At 40.7% G+C, this 21,751-nt stretch overlaps 1 protein-coding gene across 3 annotated transcripts in view; it reads left to right on the top strand.

Annotated features, from left to right (window-relative positions):
• The window catches only part of LOC126183200 (lysosomal aspartic protease-like), a 91,774-nt gene that overhangs the window by 3,101 nt on the left and 66,922 nt on the right, over positions 1–21,751 (top strand). For all 3 annotated transcript variants that reach the window (XM_049924967.1, XM_049924966.1, XM_049924964.1), the window contains exons 3-4: positions 13,433–13,556; positions 13,641–13,759. In XM_049924967.1, coding sequence (XP_049780924.1) covers positions 13,433–13,556; positions 13,641–13,759 — 243 coding nt within the window. The remainder of the gene's footprint in view (positions 1–13,432; positions 13,557–13,640; positions 13,760–21,751) is intronic.

Below are 21,751 nucleotides of genomic sequence, written 5' to 3'. Positions count from 1 at the left end.
TTTCCTTTATTTATTTCATTGTGATTCTTACTACCTACTGAGATCAAAGGTGTGATCTATATGCCTTGTGTGGCAAGAATAGAAAATGCTGAATTTTTTAACCACTGTTCAGATATTAACAACCACTTTTTCATCTCCAGACTGTCATATTAATAACAAACCATTAGATCAGTTGCATTAAGTTTTTATTAGCATTTTAGGTTTTTACTCAGTAGACTGCAGACTATGAGCTGTCAGAAAACGCTTGAATTGTGTATCATTTCTGGAGCAGTTATAGTAATATCTTGTGTCATTTTCATTTGAGGTTTTCACTTATTTTTGAGCCCAGTAGTGCCAGGGATGTTGCACAAGCATGTAACGACTCACCACCCTAGCATTTTCTTCATGAGCATTTTTGACACCTCTCGCCAGTAGTTCATCATTTCCTTGACTGCACACAGGTGATTAATAATTTGCTATTAATTATTCAATGGAATGTAACCGTGATTTCATGAACCGTGTTTTCCATGAAATCTGCGAAACATGCCCATCTGTAAAGTCACCAACCTCGTAGTGCTGTGCAGTGATAAGCCGTCGACTGTTTTCTGGAACGACTGTGGTTCCAATCTCCCTTCAAGATTTAGGTGTGTCCCATGATTCCCTAAATGAATTAAGGCAAATTCTGGGATGGTTCTGCAAGGGTCCAGCCAATTTCTTTCCACAGGGAGCTTGTGCTCTATTTCTGATGATGTCTTCATTGATGGGACATTAAACACTATCTACCTTCATTACATAATACCTCAGCCCCATCCTTGCTATACCACATGTCAAAAAACATTTTTCTTCTTTTCTTTACTGTGGCTTTCAGCTGAAGTTTGATATTCATTTTACATTCATTGATCGTTTAGTGCAGTCTTCGCCCTAGAGATTGGTTTAAATTCAACAACAATTTGCTGTGTGTGGTCATGAACCTCATGACAATGCATGTACACTTGCTAACTGTGCAACTCATGGACTACTTGAAAGCCACCCCAGAACTAAACCTGTTTCTTCTTCTTTAAATTAAATAAATACTAACCCTTTCTTCCATCATAGTTTTCAGACTAAACAGCCTCAAAAATTTTCATACTATTGTAGTTGGAATTAAAGTAGATTAAGGAAACACCTATGTTTAAAGAATTTGGACGTGACACAGTGATACAAAATTTCTGTGAGCTCAGCCCCCCCCCCCCCCCCCACACACACACACAAAAAAAATCCTGGATTTGACTCTGGTACACACTTATACACAAACATACATCTAAACAGCTACAATGTCCTGCCTAATTACTTTTTATGGGCACTGTAGCTCAACTTCGTTGTCAGTGTAGTGAACCAGGACACTCTCTCTCTCTCTCTCTCTCTCTCTCTCTCTCTCTCTCTCTCTCTGTGTGTGTGTGTGTGTGTGTGTGTGTGTGTGTGTGTGTGTGTGTGTGTGTGTACTTTTGTGGTATATAGAACATTTTGGGAATGTATGAATGAAAAGTAAGAATGATTTCTATTCGTGTTTTTCACAAGATTAAGGACTGAACAAGTAAATCATTTATGTACACAACCCATGTGCAAAAGTTGAACGATATTTGATATCTATGAAAAATCATTGTGACACTGTACAGGAAGTGGGAAACAGATAAGAAATACACCAGTATAAGACCACATAACTGTTCCTGTGTGCAGAGGTCTTGTAGTAGTTATAATTGCATGTTACTGGAAGTTGGCAAGTAGTATTTGAATTACAGGGAATATGATGTTACATGTGACTGGATAATTGGCAGATTAAAGGCCAGCCATCCACAGTAACCACAAGGTGGACTGAGTTGAATGTTACCTGTGGCACCATTTCAAGATTGTGGAGATGATTCCAAGGAAAAGGGAACACTAAGTGGCCCTATGGGCAAGGACTGCCGCATATTAAAGCCCAGTATTAGACTCGTTATGCTTCATTAACTGCCCAAGGATGTCCAGTTAGTACAGCAGATGTCCTGCCTGTAGATCTAACTGCAAATTCTGCGTAATTTATGTACCTTCAGATTGTGTTTCATCAGCTTGAAGAGGCTGCACAGTGACCCACCAGATTCATTCTCCTTGTAGAAAGATACTGTGCACCTCACCATTAAGCTATCCAAGCTCAACTCGGCCAGACCCAAATTTCCATATGTCGACAACCATGTGCCTACATCCTGTACTCGTTCGTTCATTATGTGTCACATCACCCCATATGGGGGAAATATTTTACTTGAAAGTTGCTTGCTCGGCATTGGCACATAAATAAAATATTGCAGGCTCTGTATTATTTTGAATTACAATGTAAAGTTCCTTTGGACATGCATACACGTCTGAAGGAACTTTACATCATAATTCAGAATAATACATGCACTGCTGTATCATAAAATGTCATTGGCAAACCTTTGAGTTTATATTTCTTCTCTCTGTACTTTAATTCCTACTCCAAATTTTCCTTTTTTTTTTCTTTGCTGCTTGGTAACTGTACAGATTGATTAACATCAGGGATAGGCTATGACCCTGTCTTTATCCCTTCTCAACCACTGTTTCCATTTCAAGCCCCTCAACCCAGTTTCTGTACAACCTGTAAACAGTTTTTTGCTTCATATATTTTATCCCTGAAACCTTCAGAATTTCAAAGACAGTGTTCCAGTCAACATTGACAAAAGCTTTCTGTAAGTCTACAAATGTTATAAACATATATTTGCCTTTCCTTAACCCATCTTCTAAGATAAGTCATAGGGTCAGTATTGCCTTGCATCTTCCTACATTTTTCCGTAATCCAAACTGGGATAGGCTACGCCATCCCATGTGGAGTTTCTGGACCCCCTCAGGCACCTCCCCAACACTGATATTAGAATATAAGGAAAATTCAGTTCTGAACTGCAAATAGAAGTCACTACAGCTACATACATACTCTGCAACCCACCACATGGTGCATGGCAGAGGGTACATTGTACCACTACTAGACATTCCTTTCCCTGTTCCGCTCACAAATGGAATGAGGGGCAAACTACTACCTATATACCACTATATGATTTCTAATTTCTCTTGTCTGGTCTTGTGGTCTTTACGCAAAACATGTGCTTGTGACAATAGAATCTTACCATAGTCAGCCACAAGTGCCAGTTCTCTGAATTTTCTCTATATTGTTTCATGAAAAGAACATAGTCTTCTCCCCACAGATCCTCATTTGAGATCACAAAGCATCTTTGTAATATTCACATGTTGATTGAAAATACTGGTAACAATTCTAGCAGCTCACATTCGAATTGTTTTACCACCTTCCTTTAATCTGAGTTGGTGCAGCTCCCAAACACTTGGGCTGTCCACAAGGAAGGTCATACTAGTGTTCTACATGCCATCTGCTCTGTGGACGAACTGCATGTTCCTCAAATTCTCCCAATAAACCTAAATTAACCATTCACTTTCCCTATTCCCAACCTTACATGCTTATTCCTTTTCATATTTAATTGACATGACTGTCAAGCAGCATTCCACTATTACTGTATTTGACCATAAAGGTTTGTTTTTCCTACTCATCCATGTTAATTACCATTTTTCTACATTTAGAGTAAGCTGTCATTTCGCATACCAAATAGATATTTGAAATTGATTGCATATGCAAAAGACTGGGAATAAATAACTGGCAAGAGGCAGCACAAGACAGGAACATCTGGAGGAATCGTGAGATCGGCATGGGAGCTTAGAGTCCCTTTGAAGCCTACTACTACTACTACTGCTGCTGCTGCTGCTGCTACTACTACTAATAGATATTTTGTGTAAATCATCCTGTACCCTAAAGTCACTCACTGACATCACTTTCTCATACACTATAGCATCATCAGCAAAGAGTTGTAGATCGCTGCTCACCCTACCCATCAGATTGTCGATGCATACATAGAACAAGCAGGCCTATCGCACTTTCTTGGGGCACTCCTGATGATACTCTAGTCTTTTATGAATGTGCACTGTCGAGGACAACATACTGGGTTCAATTACTTAAGAAGTCTTCATGCCATTCATATATCTGCGAATCTTCATTAACTGTGTGGAGTGGGGCACAGATTCTGCCTGTTGCCCTCTATGCTAGTTCACAGGACATTGTGTGAGAAAAGAACGAGCAGAATTTTGCAGGAACAATGTTTTCTAAATCAATGCTGATTAGCAGACAGAAGCATTTCTATCTGGAGGGCTACATGTTAGCTAAAGATGCTAATATAAAATAAAGTATTACATATTACTGGGGAGCCAAATATATTTATTCCAGTCTGTTTCAATCAGTGAAGAACTGACAATGCCGAAGTTGCAAATCTGGGAGAATGAACACTATTACTTCGCATGTGGCATTCCCTGTATGCCTGAATGGTAGGGACGAGACACTGTATGTTACTGATAAGATGTGTGAGCCAGGATGAACTGCTTCTTCCGTTTAGAATGGGACCAGTATCCCTACAAGATGTGAGAAGGCATGAAAGGGAGAAGGTGTTGTTAATTATAGGGAGCACCATCATTGTCCATTAAACAACTTGGTGCAATGGCTAAGGTGCTGGACTCTTTATTTGGGAGGACTGTAGGCTCAAATCCAAATCTCACCATACAAATTTAAGCTTTCCAAGGTTTCCTTAAATCACTGAAGTTGACTTCTGGAATGATTTCTTCGAAAAGGACTGAGCCAGTGTTTTGCTTCCAGTGATAATCATTGATGGAATGCTAAACTGGAACCTTCCTTCATGAGCGAGGTAATGAAGCCACATAAAATAGCTACTGTCCTGTAAATTCAGCATATGTGTAGTATGTTTGCTGAGGGGTTTTGCACAAGATATTAATAGAATTTAGCAGCGTTTCACTGACTATACCTTTCACCTCAATTCAGAGACTATCCTCAGCCACTTCTGAAATATGTTCAGAGTTATGACTGCCACTAATCTTGCTTGAATCATAATTTGCAGCATTGTTCCCAGGGCTTATCATGGTCTTATGTTTTGGAATGGGATGGGGCCCCTAAACCAGAGGCTCTGTCAACCGTGTGACAACTTTGGATTTAGATTTCTGTAACTGCAGTATTTGGACGGAGAGCTACAAGGCTCCCCTGACTAGGTCAAGCATACATTACTCTGGTAAGAAATTGCATGCAGCACTCATATGATCAGATTTATACTAAGTTTGACACATTGAGCACCAACTTGTAGACTCTCCCAGGGCAGTAAACTGATCTTCTCATTCATCATGGCAGAGTAGTAAAATACTTCCTTATAGGCCAGTCATAGAAAATAGACCTCATTGACTCAACACAGCTGTCAGAGCATCCAAGGTTAAGTTCAAGCATTATTCACAAAAACAGTATTAATTTACACATAGTGCTGCAAACAGAAATCTAGCTACAACCAGATGTATGCTATCTTCTGTTGTGAATAGAACATAGGTAAGCTATATAGCCAAACTGGATGCCAGTGTAGATTGTATGTTAACTACCGTCAAACCTCTGTTAAATTAGTTTTATATATGATCAAAAATGTTAAGTGGATGGCTCTGTTGCCTCAACTGTCAAAAGTGGTGGAATGCATCAAAGAAAATCTGAAGGTTATTAACTAAGTTGTTAGGTGAGGAACAAAAAGATTCTTTTTTCAAGCTCTTGGTGGTTAGACAGTTTTAAAACATTTGAGATGCTAATGCTCTGGACGTCCTGGCAATGAACAGGCCTGAACTCATGCATTTCATTTGTGTAGAGGAAGGAGTAAACACCTGCAAGGCTATTATAGCATCAGTCTAGATGAAAAAAGCATTTACATTTATACTCCGCAAGCCACCCAACAGTGTGTGGCGGAGGGCACTTTACGTGCCACTGTCATTACCTCCCTTTCCTGTTCCAGTCGCGTATGGTTAGCGGGAAGAACGACTGCCAGAAAGCCTCCGTGCGCACTCGAATCCCTCTAATTTTACATTCGTGATCTCCTCAGGAGGTATAAGTAGGGGGAAGCAATGTACTCGATACCTCATCCAAAAACGCACCCTCTCGAAATCTGGACGAGAAGCTACACCGCGATGCAGAGTGCCTCTCTTGCAGAGTCTGCCACTTGAGTTTGCTAAACATCTCTGTAACGCTATCACGCTTACCAAATAACTCTGTGACAAAACGCCCCACTCTTCTTTGGATCTTCTCTATCTCCTCTGTCAACCCGACCTGGTACGGATCCCACACTGATGAGCAGTACTCAAGTATAGGTCGAACGAGTGTTGTGTAAGCCACCTCTTTTGTCGATGCACTACGTTTTTTTAAGGACTCTCCCAATGAATCTCAACCTGGCACCCGCCTTACCAACAATTAATTTTATATGATCATTCCACTTCCAATCATTCTGTACACATACTCCCAGATATTTTACAGAAGTAACTGCTACCAATGTTTGTTCCACTATCATATAATCATACAATACAGAAACCTTCTTTCTATGTATTCGCAATACATTAAATTTGTCTATGTTATGGGTCAGTTGCCACTCCCTGCACCAAGTGCCTATCCACTGCAGATCTTCCTGCATTTCGCTGCAATTTTCTAATGCTGCAACTTCTCTGTATACTACAGCATCATCCGCGAAAAGCCGCATGGAACTATCTACATTAAGAGAGACAGGGAAATAATATTGACAATAAATTACAGGATGGAACTGTGTGCTAATTTCTGTTGCTGTCAACAGCATACTTTCAGTTATGGGGTGGAAATATGAATGATGTATAGAAAAAATTAAAGTATACTGTAGGAACTGCACTAGAGAAGTACAGTAAAACTCCAGTTAACCTAACTCAGGTCAACTGAAACCTGCATCACCCAAAATGCCTCCAAAAGTGACAAAACCAAAAATCAATATTGTACTGCACGGAAATAATTTTAGGATGAGAATGTTATGGAGGAGTGGGCGCCCTACCTTGAGTTGCTTCCCCAGCCACTAACTCACCAGTCTAAGTATAGCTACACTGCTAACAATGATGAATTCAAGTGGTTGTTTACTTCTGTTGCATGTGTATTTTTATGCTATGGCAACTAAGCAGAAGTGTTTTGCGATTACTTTCACTGATAAATTAGTTGCTATCAAAGAAGTTGCGAAAGAAAGTTTACTGAAAACTGTCGTGGATAATCACAGAGTTGGTGTTTCTATTGTTTTGGAGTGAGGGAAGTCTAAGTTTCTAGAGCAGTGCAAAAAACACTGAAAATGCCTGACTCTGAAAAAGTAGGCGGAGCTCTTTATCTTTGGTTCGCCCAAAAACAAGAAAAAGGCATGCCTGTCAGTGGCCAGATAATGCAATAAAAAGCTAAAATGTTTACTAACTTGTTTTCAAGCTCTCGGTGGTTAGACAGGTTTACAAACAGAGCATTCAGCAATGTGTTGTATGTGGGGGAAAGTTATTAGCAGTCCCAGATGGAGTTGACATTTTGAAAACAGAATTTTAAGATTACAGTCGATGTTAGACTAAGGGCCATATTTACAATGCTAATAAAATGGTTGTTAACTTTAAGATATTAACTGCGGCATCACTAGCTTTCTTGAAAGGAAGGTCTACCTCAGGACACAAAATGAAAAAAAGAATGGAAAACAGATCTTTTGGCATCAGACATTTATGGCACACATAGACTGCCCCCAATACGTTATCAGGAAGTTAAAAAACCTCGAGCATTGAAAGATGTTCCCAAAATACAGTATCAGATTTTTTAGAGTCCAGAAAACTTCTTGGGCATCTAGTGAACTCTTTGCCGAATGTTTTAGCAATCAGTTGTACCGAAAGTTGAAAAGTTTTTAACTGAAAAAGGCTTCTCTAAAGTACTGAAATTAAAAAGTGTGAATTTGTTGTGTTTTTCCTTCCCCAAAAAATAGCAGTATAATTCAGCCAGTGGATCAGGGCTTAATAGCAGCACTTAAATGCCACTGCTGTGGGCTATTTGTGAAAACCATCCTGCAAGGTAGTGACACACGAAACAGAAACATGAATTGATTGTCGTGGATCATTCACAAAAAGTCATGAACCAAGAAATTGTAGAAACAAACTTCCAAAAATACGTACTAATTACGAAACAAACTACTGCAGTACTTATTAGATATTCATAGCTTAACCAAAAAAATTGATATCTGAAATGGCTTACCCCCTTTAGTTTGGTTAACCAGGGTTGTACTGTGATAGTGGATGGCAGGAAAAGTTGACCATGATTTGGCATAAGTAGGTCTCCATATATTCAGCAATCAAATAAAAGCATTGTTGGAACAGTATGCTGGTGATATTCTTCCTGAATGAGTTCTTATTGTTTCTGACTGAGCAAGGCAATCTGTTATAAAGTATGCTTTCTATATCCCTCTCTCTCCATCTTTTCAGATGAATGTTAGTAGTCCCAGAAGTACCCTCCGCCACACACCGTTAGGTGACTTGTGGAGTATGATGTAGATGTACCACTAGTGCAAGCATAGTGATTGTGTACATGCTTTTTTTTCCTCCATATCACTGTAGTTTTTATTCAGAAATGAAAGTTACTAAGACATATATAGGCAGTATTCCCTGTTCTCTGGAATTTAAAGAATGTTGGTTCTACATATGATGTACAATTATTTGATGGGCAGAACATCATACGAGCTGTTTTACCCTTATTGAGCAAGAAATTGTTATCATAGAGCCATTAGAAGGACCTGTCACTGCTGCCAGCTACGTTAACTCCCACCTGCTCTGGAGAAATGTTGAGAGAGTGGAGGCTCATATCATTGGTGATTAATATGCGTGCAGTTCATGAATATGGGTACTGTTGATTGTAGGTTTTCTGGGAGCTCATTAATAAGAATAAAGAGGATTGATCATAGGGTTTGAGCTTTTTGGGACACCTGAAGTGACTGATATTATCTCTGAACAAGTTGTTCTTTTGTCCTGTGATGTTACTGCTACTGGCTGTCCACTTTTTGATAGGTATGACTGAAACTACTCATTGCAGACTCATCAAATGCCTTTCAAGGTGAATGAAAAGCCAAGAAGCATCACGTGTTTCATTAAGTATATATACACTATGTGATCAAAAGTATCCGGACACCTGACTGAAAATGACTTAGAAGTTCATGGCGCCCTCCATCGGTAATGCTGGAATTCAATATGCCACTCTTGCAGGCATATGTTCAATCAGGAGCTGGAAGGTTTCTTGGGGAATGGCAGCCCATTCTTCATGGATTGATACACTGAGGAGAATTATTGATGTCGGTCGGTGAGGACTGGCACAAAGTCAGCATTCCAAAACATCCCAAAGGTGTTCTGTAGGATTCAGGTGAGGACTCTGTGCAGGCCAGTCCATTACAGGGATATTATTGTTGTGTAACCACTCTGCCACAGGCCGTGCATTATGAGCAGGTGCTCGATTGTGTTGAAAGATGCATTTGCCATCCCTGAATTGCTCTTCAACAGTGGGAAACAAGAAGCTGCTTAAAACATCAATGTAGACCTGTGCCGTGGTAGTACCATGGAAAAAAGCAAGGGGTGCAAGCCCCCTCCATGAAAAACATGACCACACCATAACACCACGGCCTCCAAATTTTACTGCTGGCACTACATACACTGGCAGATGACGTTCACCAGGCATTCGCCATACCAACACCCTGCCATTGGATCGCCACATTGTGTACCATGATTCGTCACTCCACACACAATTTTTCCAGTGTTCATTCGTCCAATGTTTATGCTCCTTACACCAAGCAAGGCGTCATTTGGCATTTACCGGTGTGATATGTGACGTATGAGCAGCGGCTCGACCATGAAATCCAAGTTTTCTCACCTCCTGCCTTGCTGTTGTAGTACTTACAGTTGATTCTGATGCAGTTTGGAATTCCTGCGTGATGGTCTGGATAGATGTCTGCCTATTACTCGTTATAACCCCCTTCAACTGTCGGCGGTCTCTGTCAGTCAACAGATGAGGTTGGCCTGTACGCTTTTGTGCTTTACTTGCCACTTCACTGTCACATTGGAACCAGGGGACCTAGGGATGATTATGAGTGTGGAAATCTCACATACAGACATATGACGCAAGTGTCACCCAATCACCTGACCACATTTGAAGTCTAATGGCTCTGAGCACTATGGGACTTAACTGCTACGGTCATCAGTCCCCTAGAACTTAGAACTACTTAAACCTAACTAACCTAAGGACAGCACACAACACCCAGCCATCACGAGGCAGAGAAAATCCCTGACCCCGCCGGGAATCAAACCCGGGAACCCGGGCGTGGGAAGCGAGAACGCTACCGCACAACCACGAGATGCGGGCACATTTGAAGTCCATGAGTTCTGTGGAGTGCCCCATTCTGCTCTCTAACGATGTCTAATGACTACTGAGGTCGCTGATATGGCGTACCTGGCAGTGGGTGGCAGCACAATGCATCTAAAATGAAAAACGTATGTTTTTCGTGGGTGTCTGGATACTTTTGATCACTTAGGGTACTATCAGGTCAATTTCATGAAAAGTGGGCTTCATTTATGGCTTTATTTCTCCAAAAGCCAAACAGCTGCGCTGTTAGTGAGGAGTTACTTTCAAGAAGGTTCGTTACTTGTCAAGGGAACTATGAGAGAAACAGCCAGTGGATGTGAAACCAAATGTCTCTCTATAATATTGTTAAAACGGGTTTTGAGAGAGAAAGAGAGATTTAAGTCTCATTTAAAAATCAATTATGTGACTGAAACCAACTGCACAGCAGTTCTCGAAGGTACAGGTACTGGTATCAAATAGGATAACGATGCAATGAAAGCTGTTAATCTGAATCATAGATGCACAGATAAGTGACTGCAGAGTTCATGAGTAGTCACTCAGTAATGGTAAGAGTGGTGGACCAGCTGGTATACCTATTAGATGCTATATAAGTGACACAGCATAATTAATCTCTCTTCTAGCAGCTCCTTATTGGAAGTTCCCATTATTAAACTGCCAGCATAGATTCTCAGATCTGCACTTATGCAAAACTCATCTTGCCCTTTTCAGTCACGAGACTGGAAAAGCCATAGACCCAGGCTCCAGGTTAACACTAAATTTCTTGACTTCTGGATATCTTTAAATAAAGTTTCACAGTGTTATTGTATAAACAAAGTATGTGGTTACAAAATATCAAAATGCTCATGCAAGCTCGTAGCAGATAGAACTGTATTTCCTGACCTCAATGAAGAGAAATCAATAGAAGTAGCACTGTGTTTATTTCAGGATAGTGTAAAAGAGTGTTAATGCTCATGAAACATATAAACAACTTAATGTTAGCTGTTTGTGACTGTTCATGGGTGAAATTTATATGTATTGGAAATTTGTATCAGCAGAAAATAGTTGCAAGATGCAGAAAAGTAGACAGTACTGTCAGTAGTTAGTTCAAATATTGCCTTGCTACAAGAACATGTTAATTTCAATATGTGTGAACAGATGACAAGTTCCTGTATTATTGAGTTATACATTGTTCGTCATTAATGTCAGCTACAATGGGCAATTATTTTCCATCTACATTACTGAAGATGGAAAATTACATAAATCTAGTTCCCAGAAAAGCAGATGTTGGGCAGTTTCATTGGAATTATCTGATAAAATCGAACTTATCTGTGATTGAAGCTTCTGGCAAAAATCTGTATTCAAATCAGTTATTGTGCACAGTTTACCTGTCTGGGATTCTTACAAAAAATGGTAAATAGCAGGGAAGGAGCAGGAGATGGAGGGGGGGGGGGGGAGGGAGAGAGAGAGAGAGAGAGAGAGAGAGAGAGAGATGGATGTTTGATTAGTGTGTTCCTGTTACCCTTATGGCTTGTGTAGTTTGTGGATGCAATGTTACTTCTATTCTTGCTGAGTTTGTTGTTGCCAAAGGAACTGAATAAACACATGACCCATTCATTGTAGTATGTCAGTGACATGGCGTACATGAAAACTGTGCAACGAAATTTTCTCTCTTTTTGGAAGATTACTTTATTAGTTTAAAATATGCAACATACGTCAACTCCCACTTGATATTCTATATCATATAAACAGACAATAAGTACATTAATTTTATTTTTTAGTCCTGTAACATTTCGGTTTGTCATAGTAACCTTATTTGAATAAGTTTCTGGAAGAATTCAGTATGTGTCGTGGGGGGGAATACATACTAATTCTTGTAATCCCATGAGACATATTGATGGATGATGCCATATTATCAATACGTCTCATTACACTTACTTCCAGAAGGGTCATTGTAAGTGGTGAGTAGGTTGGCAGGTCACATGGGCCCATCAGCCAGTCTTTTTAAGGCCAAGTGAGCACAGGCCCATTCTCATTTTTGTTCTATAGCAAATATGTTCCTCTCTGTGACCAACTGAAATATCAATGATGACTGCACTACAGTCATTATACCTGGATATTATATTTGGACTGATTGTGTTATTTTTTCATGACAACTGGACCTGCTTGGGATCTGAGTATAATGATATCTCCGTCTGTGTAGTACTATTAAGTTCTACTTTGTCAGACTGTGATATTGTTTTAACCAAGTGATTGGTTTGAGCTTCACTTCAGAGTGGTTTCCATCAGAATAATCCATGTTGTATTAATTGAGATTGTTTTCAGTTGTAGTCATGGAAAATTCTTAGGCTCAATAACTCCTATGAACTATACGTCATTTATTTTGTGTTACAGCATGTTCAGAAAAGTGTTAATTTATTTATTTTGTGATACAAACTAGGACTACAAAATCAGTTCCTAAAAGATACAAACCTGTTCTTACACTTAAACACTTTCTGGAGCTACCACATTTATAGTGCTTGAAGTAGTCTTGTCAAATCACACAGAAATTTGAAGCCACCTGTAAATTTAGTGAATTTGATTGAACCTCACTGATCTTTAACTACAGTTTTTCTGGAAGTTTTGTTTACTTTTGGTGTTGTTTCTTACTTTTCAGAAGTGTGCCCTTTCATATTATGTGGAAGGCTGTGTTTGTCTTAAACATAAATCGTGTTCCAATATTAATTGTATTTTTGTAGTTTGATGAATCAATGACTGGCTTAAAATATGTGGTGACCAAAAACAGCAGAATGTACACCTCTGTTTTTACCAAGTAAATTACTTAAAATCAAAAATGCCATCTACAACAAGTGATGAGTCTGATTACAGTTCGTAAGTTGAACTGGAAATAGTAGTATGAAATTATGCAGCTAGCACAATAAATAACCAATTTATTATGTACATTATAACATGACTGGTTGCAATCCCCTTTCCATCCATCCTGTTTTACATATCTCTTAATTCTCTTTGTTAAGCCTATTTCTGTATCTGTTTACACGCACGCACACACATGCGTGCAGAGAGAGAGAGAGAGAGAGAGAGAGAGAGAGAGAGAGAGAGAGTGTTTTACTGGATATACGTACATGTGTCATGTGTTGTTCTTCTTTGCAGAATGAATTTTATGGTGAAATTGGCCTTGGACACCCTGCTCAAAAAGTCAAAATGATCTTCGACACAGCTTGGGCAAATACATATGTAGCCTCAGAAAAATGCTCTTATTTTAATATTGCTTGCAGTAAGTAACTGGTGTTCTATATTTTATAACACAATACTTAAAGAATTGGAATTAATATCAGACTGTGTAATTTATTTGCTTTAGGGCTGCACAACAGATATGACGCAAAAAAGTCTACAACTTACGTGAAAGATGGAACGCCTTTTAATGTTGACTTGGGTTCAAGTAATCTTACAGGTTTTCTGTCAACTGACAGGTTGAATGTAAGTTATTACTCAAATTATGAAATTATGTAAATAAGAAGACTGAACTTGTTCACAATGTGAAGTATTATGACAAGCATTTAGATGTAAGCTGATTTCAAAACTGCAACAGGTGGTGAAATGTAATACCATCTTTGAATTATTACAAGGTTGTTTCGTTAGTTTGCATACTTTTTTTTTTTTTTTTTTTAAGAATGGTAGCTTATATTGGTAGAGCAGAACAAAACAATTAAGGCCACATTTATAATTAGTATAGAGGTAGAGACACCAGTTGACAACTCCTTACATCTGCATCCAATTTAAACTAGTAAATTAATCATCTTGGAAATAAATAAAAAATTAAAGGCAATTTGCAGATGAAGTTCATTTGTAATAACATTTTTTACTAAAGGAGGAAGGGCAAGTATTACTCTTAATAGTTTTTACAATTCACCAAACCCCTCTTCCGGGGCTCACCACTCTTTGGTGAGTTCATGCTTGGCTACTGCGGGGCCCCAGCCTTTGCAGCACCCCTTCCTTTCTCATTCTGCATGTCTATTCTCCTGCTATTCTTTTTCCCTCCCTTGGGGAACATGTCTTGGATAGTTTCGGTAATGCATTCCCAAGTTTCGATAGTCTGCCATCAGGATAGGCCCTCATCTGTTTTTTCTTCGTTTCTTCATTCTCCATCTCCTCCCCTTCCTCCACTTCAGCATTTCAGGTTTCTCTTTGTTTCTTTTTCCTCCCTGTGCTCTCACGAAGGCCAGCCCATGCATTTGACACATAACAGGTGACTCGGTAATGCTTAAATCCCAGCCCCAGGTCAACAAGTAGGGTTTGCACTTACCCCCTGGTATAGGCTTGGCCCAGGGAGGGTTGATTGCCTGAGCTTTTACCATCCTAATTGCCAATTGTGTCCCCCTGTCAGGAATTAAGGTGGTTTGACGTGAGGTGTGAAGTGTCACCTAAGGCGAGTGAGCCCCCAGTTGGAAGGAGCATACCATTGGAGTTGCTGGCAGTCCTAGGGGATTTTTTTGCAATGAGCCAATCACAATCTCAGTCTACATCTACTAAACGTAAATGGAATGAGGTAAAGATTCAAAGACTCTTCCAGCTGTACCTCGATTCCTCAGTGGTATCACATACCAAAGAAGGTCAGTCCTTTGCTACAGACAATCCATTTGTTATTCAGAAAGATCGTGATGCAGTTGCAGGCTCTGTGAAATCCTGCTCTCATTTACGTAATAGGACTTTGCTTCTAGAGACCAATTGCACTTTTCGAGCCCAATAACTGCTTACAGCTTCACTTCTCCACACCTGACCTGTTCATGTCAAGACCCATCGTACACTGAATTGTTCATGTGGTGTTATTTACACTCAGCTGCCTGATGGTCTGACTGAGCGAGAAATCCAAACTTCTCTCTCTGCTTGGGGTGTCACTGTGATCCATTGAGTTGATGCAAACTTGGTGCCTACACGCACTCGTTTTCTCACATTTGATCAAGAAGTAGTTTCATTGAAGATTAAGGCAGACTTGAAATCATCATGGTCTGACTGTACAATCCAAACCTGATGCGTTGCTACCAGTGTCAACGTTATAATCGCACTCACGTGTCCTGTCAAAAAATGGCCAAATGTGTCACTTGTGGTAGAGGTGCTCATGAGGGTGATTGCCTGCCTCCTCCCTGCAGTATTAATATTAATGATGACTGTGCCACCTCGTCCTATGTATCTTGATGTGGGGGCCATCCAGAAGATATGTATGAAGGAAAAAGTACCCTACCCTGTGACTCATAAGTTTTCGGCTAGTCAAAATCCCTGCATTGTACCATCTGGCATGTGTAGTGTTCTTGCTACACCTCACTCCAAGAAGGACATGGCAATGCAGACTTGTGACCTCCAATTCAGTGGTGCAGTTGTGAAATCACCCAGTATCACAGTAGCACTCCCATCTCCTTTTCTTACATCTGTGCAACAAGCCACCAAATCTTCATCGCTGGTGGCAAAATCACCTGCTACACAACCAGCAGGCTGGAAAGGACAAAAGGAATACTCCCACAAAGACTTTTTATGTCACTCCAGCCAACAAACATCAGTCTTTGTCTGTCAACCATAAACACTCTAAGAAATCAAACAAAGCCAAATGGTCTTCTCCTTCCCTGACTCGAAGATCCTCTTCAGCGGTGTTGTCGCCTGATACCCTCACCTGGCCAACCTCAATTTCGTCAGTGCACACTGCGTACCATTTTTCTGCCCTGGAATCCCCAGGCCAACCCAGGGAAATGTTGACATCTCTATAGATCTCTTCAGACAGAATCCTTGGGCCCTGCGCCCTATAGCAGTAAGTTTTCAAAGGCTGTCACTCGGCACCCACCACAGTGACTGCCCTTCATTTGTTCCCTCCTCCCCATTATGACTCTCCTTCGATGGAACATTTCTGGCATTAGACCCAACAAGGTGGAATAACAGCCGCTATTGTAATTGCAGCGTTCACTTGTTTTCTCCCTCCAGGAAATGAAATTGTGTCCTCATGACCATTTTGACCTCTCGCGTTTTCTTCTGGTGCGCTTTGATCCCACCTCCCTCCCCAAGGATGGCATTCCATCTCATAAGAGAGTCATGCTGCTCATCCGGCTCGATGTTCGTAGCCAGGCCATCTCATTGAACACCTGGCTGCAAGCTGTTGCAGTCCGCATATTCCTTCCTTGTTTCATCTTTTTTCTTTGCGAAGTCTACATCCCTTTGTCATTCTCTGTCTCCAGGGCAGACTTACTCCAGCTTATTGGTCAGCTCCCTCACCCCTTTTTTGTTGCTTGGCAACTTTTATCACCCATCATCCCCTTTGGGGCTCTTTGAGACCCTTCCTAAAGGTTCCCTTTTGACTAACCTTTTGAATGTGCTCGATCTCATCTGCCTTAACACTGGAGCACCCATGTTCCTTTCAGACTGCATGCACACCTATTCCCATTTGGTCCTCTTGTACTGCCCAGCTTGCCCATTATCTCAAGTGGTCCATTCTTTCTGACATGTACTCTAGTGACCATTTCCACTGTGCTATCCATTTGCTGACCCTTACTCGACCTAAGTGGTCTGACTGATGGTCAGCCTACCCAATTGGCAGCTTTCTAAGGCCGACTGGAGGCTTAATTTCTTCCTGGCAGCCTTTGATGAACAGCATTTCCGCAGTTGTGATGACCAGGTAGAGTATCTTACAGATGTTATCATTATCGCCACAGAATGTTCCATACCTCGCATTTTATCTTTACTGTGCCATGTCTAGTCTCGTGGTGGACTCAGGCATGCCATGACATAATTCGCGCACTGAGTCATGCACTCCACATTTTTTACCGCCAATCCTACAATGGCAAACTTTATTCATTGTAAATCGTTGCATACACAGTGTCATTGCATTCTTCCCAAGAAAGATAGCTGGATTTCATTTACTAGTTCTTTGAATAGTTTCACTCCCTCTTCTTTCATGTGGGGCAAGCTCCGTTGGCTCTCTGGGACCAAGGTACATTCCCCGATTTCCGGTCTGACCATTGTGGAGCCTGTTGCTATCTCCAACACCTTGGGTCACTATATTATGGGGATTTTGAGCTCCACTCCCTATCACCCTTCCATCTCCCCTCGCAAATGAGTGGAGGAGGCTCGGGTAATATCCTTCCCATCTCAGAATCATAACTGTTACAATGCTGCCTTTACTATGAGGCAGCTAGACCATGCTCTCACTTCAATCTGATCTTCCACCCCAGGGCTGGGCAATGTTCACATTCAGATGTTGCAGCACCTCTGTCTTGCAGCTAAGTACTTTCTCTCTGGTACATGCAATTGCATTTGGGCACTGGTGTGAAACTACTGTCATACCTGTACCCAAGCTCAGTGAGGACAAACAGCTTTCTTCTAGCCACTGCCTCATTCCTCTCACCAGATGTGTTTACATGCTGATAGAACATATGATTCATCGCTGGCTGGTATGATAGCTCGAGTCTCACTACCTACTAGTCACTGCACAGTGTGGATTTCGAACGCGCCATTCTGTGGTCGCTTTGTCAACCCATGTCATGAACGGTTTTGTGCAGAAATACCATACTCTAAACATGTGCGGCTTCTGAGGCCGCCTGCCTCATTTCCTTCAGGAATTTTTTAACAGGTGGAGTTTTCAATGTATCTGTGGGTTTTGCCTTCTCGGACCACTTTATTCAGGTGAATGGGGTGCCTCAAGACTCCGTCCTGAGCACCATCCTCTTTGCTATAGCCATTAACCCTATTATGGACTGTCCCCCGCCAGGCATCTGTGGCTTCTATTTTGTCGACGACTTCATCATCTGTTGTGTTTCTCCATGGACTTGTCTCCTTGAGAGGTGTCTTCAGTGATGTCTCGATCGTCTTTACTCATGGAGTGTCAACAATGGCTTGAGCTTTTCCACAGAAAAAAACTGTTTGTATGAATTTATGGTGGGTTTCTTCCACAGTCTTTACATCTTGGGCCTGTTGCTCTTCTATTTGCTGAAACTATAATATTCCTGGGGCACATGCTGACTGGAGACTTTCTTGGTCCTCCCACGTGTGTTACCTGTCCGCATGCTATCCCTGATCCCTCAATGTCCTGTGTGCCACTTCATGGGGAGTGGATCAAACCACCCTCCTCCATTTGTAGTGATTTCTTGTCTGTTCAAAACTGGACTATGGGTGTTTCATTTATTCCTCTGCATGCACGTCCATCTCACACCATCTGAACACAATCAACCACCATGGAATATCCAGAATGAGATTTTCACTCTGCAGCAGAGTGTGAGCTGATATGAAACTTCCTGGCAGATTAAAACTGTGTGCCAGGCTGACTCGAACTCGGGACCTATGCCTTTTGCGGGCAAGTGCTCTACCAACTGAGGTACCCAAGCACGACTCACGCCCCATCCTCACAGCTTCACTTCTGCCAGTACCTCGTCTCCTACCTTCCAAATTTTACAGCACTTGCCCAAAAAAGGCATAGGTCACGAGTTCGAGTCTCGGCCCAGCACACAGTTTTAATCTGCCAGGAAGTTTCACCATGGAATATGTTTGGCCACTGGTGCCTTGTACACTAGCCTGGTTGAGAGACTCTAAGCAGAATGGGCGCTGATGACCACGCTGTTTAGCGCCCATAAACCTCAACCACACACACACTCTAATCAGAAGCTGCCGAACTACCACTGTCATACCGGTGTGATGTCCTCCTCAACAGATATGTATGCCATTTGTCTTGCATGCCCAGCCACCCATCCTATGCCCACTTGTTTGATGACTCCCTTGACTTCTAGGATGGGGTGCACCTTTCTTCTATGTTACCTCCTGAAGTTTGTTTTTGTCTACTGCTCCAGCAGCTTAACTTCACACTACCTGCCACATTCCCGATGGTCGTGAACTGTTCACCGCCTTGACTTGGTGTGGCGGCCCACATTCATCTTGGACTTCATTTGCTTCCCAAGGACACTACTCTAAATTTAATCTGTTGCTGTAAGTTTCTTGACCTTCACACAATAGCTCCTTTGTGTACACTGATGGCTCTAAGACTAACTGTGGTTTTGGGTGTGTCTTCAACATTGGTACTGACCATTTTCAGTATCGGCTTCTAGAACACTGCTCGATTTTTAAAGCAGAGCTTTTCGCCATCTATCAGGCTACGCAGTACATCCGGTGACACAAGCTTTCTAATTGTGTTGTATACTCTGATTCTCTCAGTGCCCTTCAGAGCCTCTGTGTGTTGTACACAGACCACCCCTTATTGCAATGGGCCCAAGGAAGCTTCAGCTTGTTTACTGTTTTGGAGCCATTGTGATGTTCGTATGGGTTCCGGGTCACATCGATGTGATGGGGAATAAGGCTGCTGACGCTGCTGCCAAGGTTGCAGTCCTCCTACCTCAGCCTGCCAGCTCTTTCATTCCTTTGGATGATCTCCATGTTGCTGGCTATCAGCAGATGGCGTCACTTTGGGATTACCACTGGTCTTCACTACATGGAAACAAGCTCCGGAGAATTAAATCTGTACCAGCGGCTTGGCCAACCTCCTCTCAGCCCTCTTGTTGCAAGATCTTTTTATCTAGATTGTGTATTGGACTCTGTCATTTTAGCCATCGCCATTTGTTAAGTGGTGACCCCCATCACCTCATGCTCATTGACAGTTTCTGACCGAATACCCCTCTCTCTCTTTTTTTTTTTTTTAACTGTTTACATTTCAGTGTGTGTTTGCCATCTCGTTATCGGCCATTTTAGCGAATGACGCATGAGCTGTAAACCACGCTGTGCCTGTGGCATATTTTGTGGTCCTTTCTCCAAGGGGAAATCCATGTTTTTAGCTCTCGTTCCTCCCATTGATTGAGATTGACATTTAGTTACTTTTAACTTCTTGTACTTATTAGTGTTCTAAGGTTATGACATGGGTGATTAAGACCACAGTTGTTCAGTTGTTTTTGCGCTATGCACCCCCAACCCCCCAAAGAAAAAGAAGAAGTAATTACCAAAAGAACAAATATTGTGGAAGTCAGTAGAAACTATGTTATTAAGACATAAAGTACTAAAATTTTCAGGAACTGAAAATGCCTTGTAATAAAATTGTTTATTGTGGAAACCTAAAGGTAAATAGACTAATTATTCACATTAGAAATGATAAGTCGAAGAAAAGAGAGGTATATTAATAGCAAGAAAGCCTCAACTTTCTTTCATTAAAACAGTGAAAAACATTCAGTATTTTTTGTGACACAGTGATGAATAAATGCAGTGGAACTAGTTGATATTTTTATAAGTTGTCTATTTATTAAAATTTGATAAGGGTTTCAAAATAAGTTCAATTATTTGAGAATAAGTTATAACTATGTCTTCCTTTCTTGGCATCATCTCTGCAGTCTTACCAAATAAAAGATCTAGTTCTTTACTCCTTTATGTGTATGACATTTGTGTGACACTGTGGGCTAATAAGGAGAGATCCCCAGCAGTGGTATCGACATTTTGAAACAATCTATGTGCTGATGTAGGTAAGGTCCAAGGAATTACACCCTGCAGCCTTGATCCTGATAGGCCCTAATTGTAAGTAATCGCTATTGTTATGCAATTAATTGGTTTACACACAATTTCTTTTATTTGTATTCTTTGGTCACATCATTTTAATCAACATTTTAACTTCTTCGATGGCTCTTATTATTTCTTGCTATCATTCTTTTTCCACTTGCAATGTTCGTGCATGTCAATTTAACTATTTTTATTTATCTGTCTTAATGTTTAAACATCTGTAAGTACCAATCTGTCAGTAAAAAAGAAAAAAAGATGAAATAATCTTTTATATTGACTGTACATTGGTGTCAAGAATGTATTTGTTGTTAAAAGGTGTATGTCTTTTTGAGTGGCAATCACCATGCAAACATTTAAAGTGTAAATTCTTATTGCACTATGCACAAAATAAAATGGATAATGATTTAAATAAAAGCAGGGATTAAAAGTGAAATGAAATTCAAGCAGAATGAGAAATAGAAATAATGAATGCAAAAACATGGACGCCAAAAATGTAAGATGGTGTAATATAAGCAATTAAGTCAAAGTTAGTACATAACAATAATGAAAATCACACGAAGAAGGGTTCCCAGTGGACAAAGACTGAATAGGAAGAAAAATGAGAGCAGACGATTAATTTTATTCAGTGACTAATATGATGTGACAAAGGAATGGAAAAAAATTACATTTAAATCAATTAATTGAATTAAAATAGTCATTGAAGTCATTTTGATAAAGATTTAAAATAAAATTCAAAGCACCTGGCAAGATTCAAACCCTCAGCCTTTTGCCTGACAAGGGCCCACCAGGATGAATGGCTGCAGAGTATGGCTTCTTGGGTCTTAACCTACAACAACATATACAGTGAAACCCTGCTTTTACACTTTTCAAGGAACTTCAAACAAAAAGGTGTAAAATGTGGGAAACAACGTTTTAAGCTGTAAAAGTTACGTATAGGATACCCCCTTGCATTTTCGCACTTTATGT

Source organism: Schistocerca cancellata, chromosome 4 (genome assembly GCF_023864275.1).
Source record: "Schistocerca cancellata isolate TAMUIC-IGC-003103 chromosome 4, iqSchCanc2.1, whole genome shotgun sequence".
NCBI classification, from domain to species: domain Eukaryota; kingdom Metazoa; phylum Arthropoda; class Insecta; order Orthoptera; family Acrididae; genus Schistocerca; species Schistocerca cancellata.
Note: the sequence above shows the minus strand (reverse complement) of the source record. Positions and strands in the feature narration are given on the sequence as shown.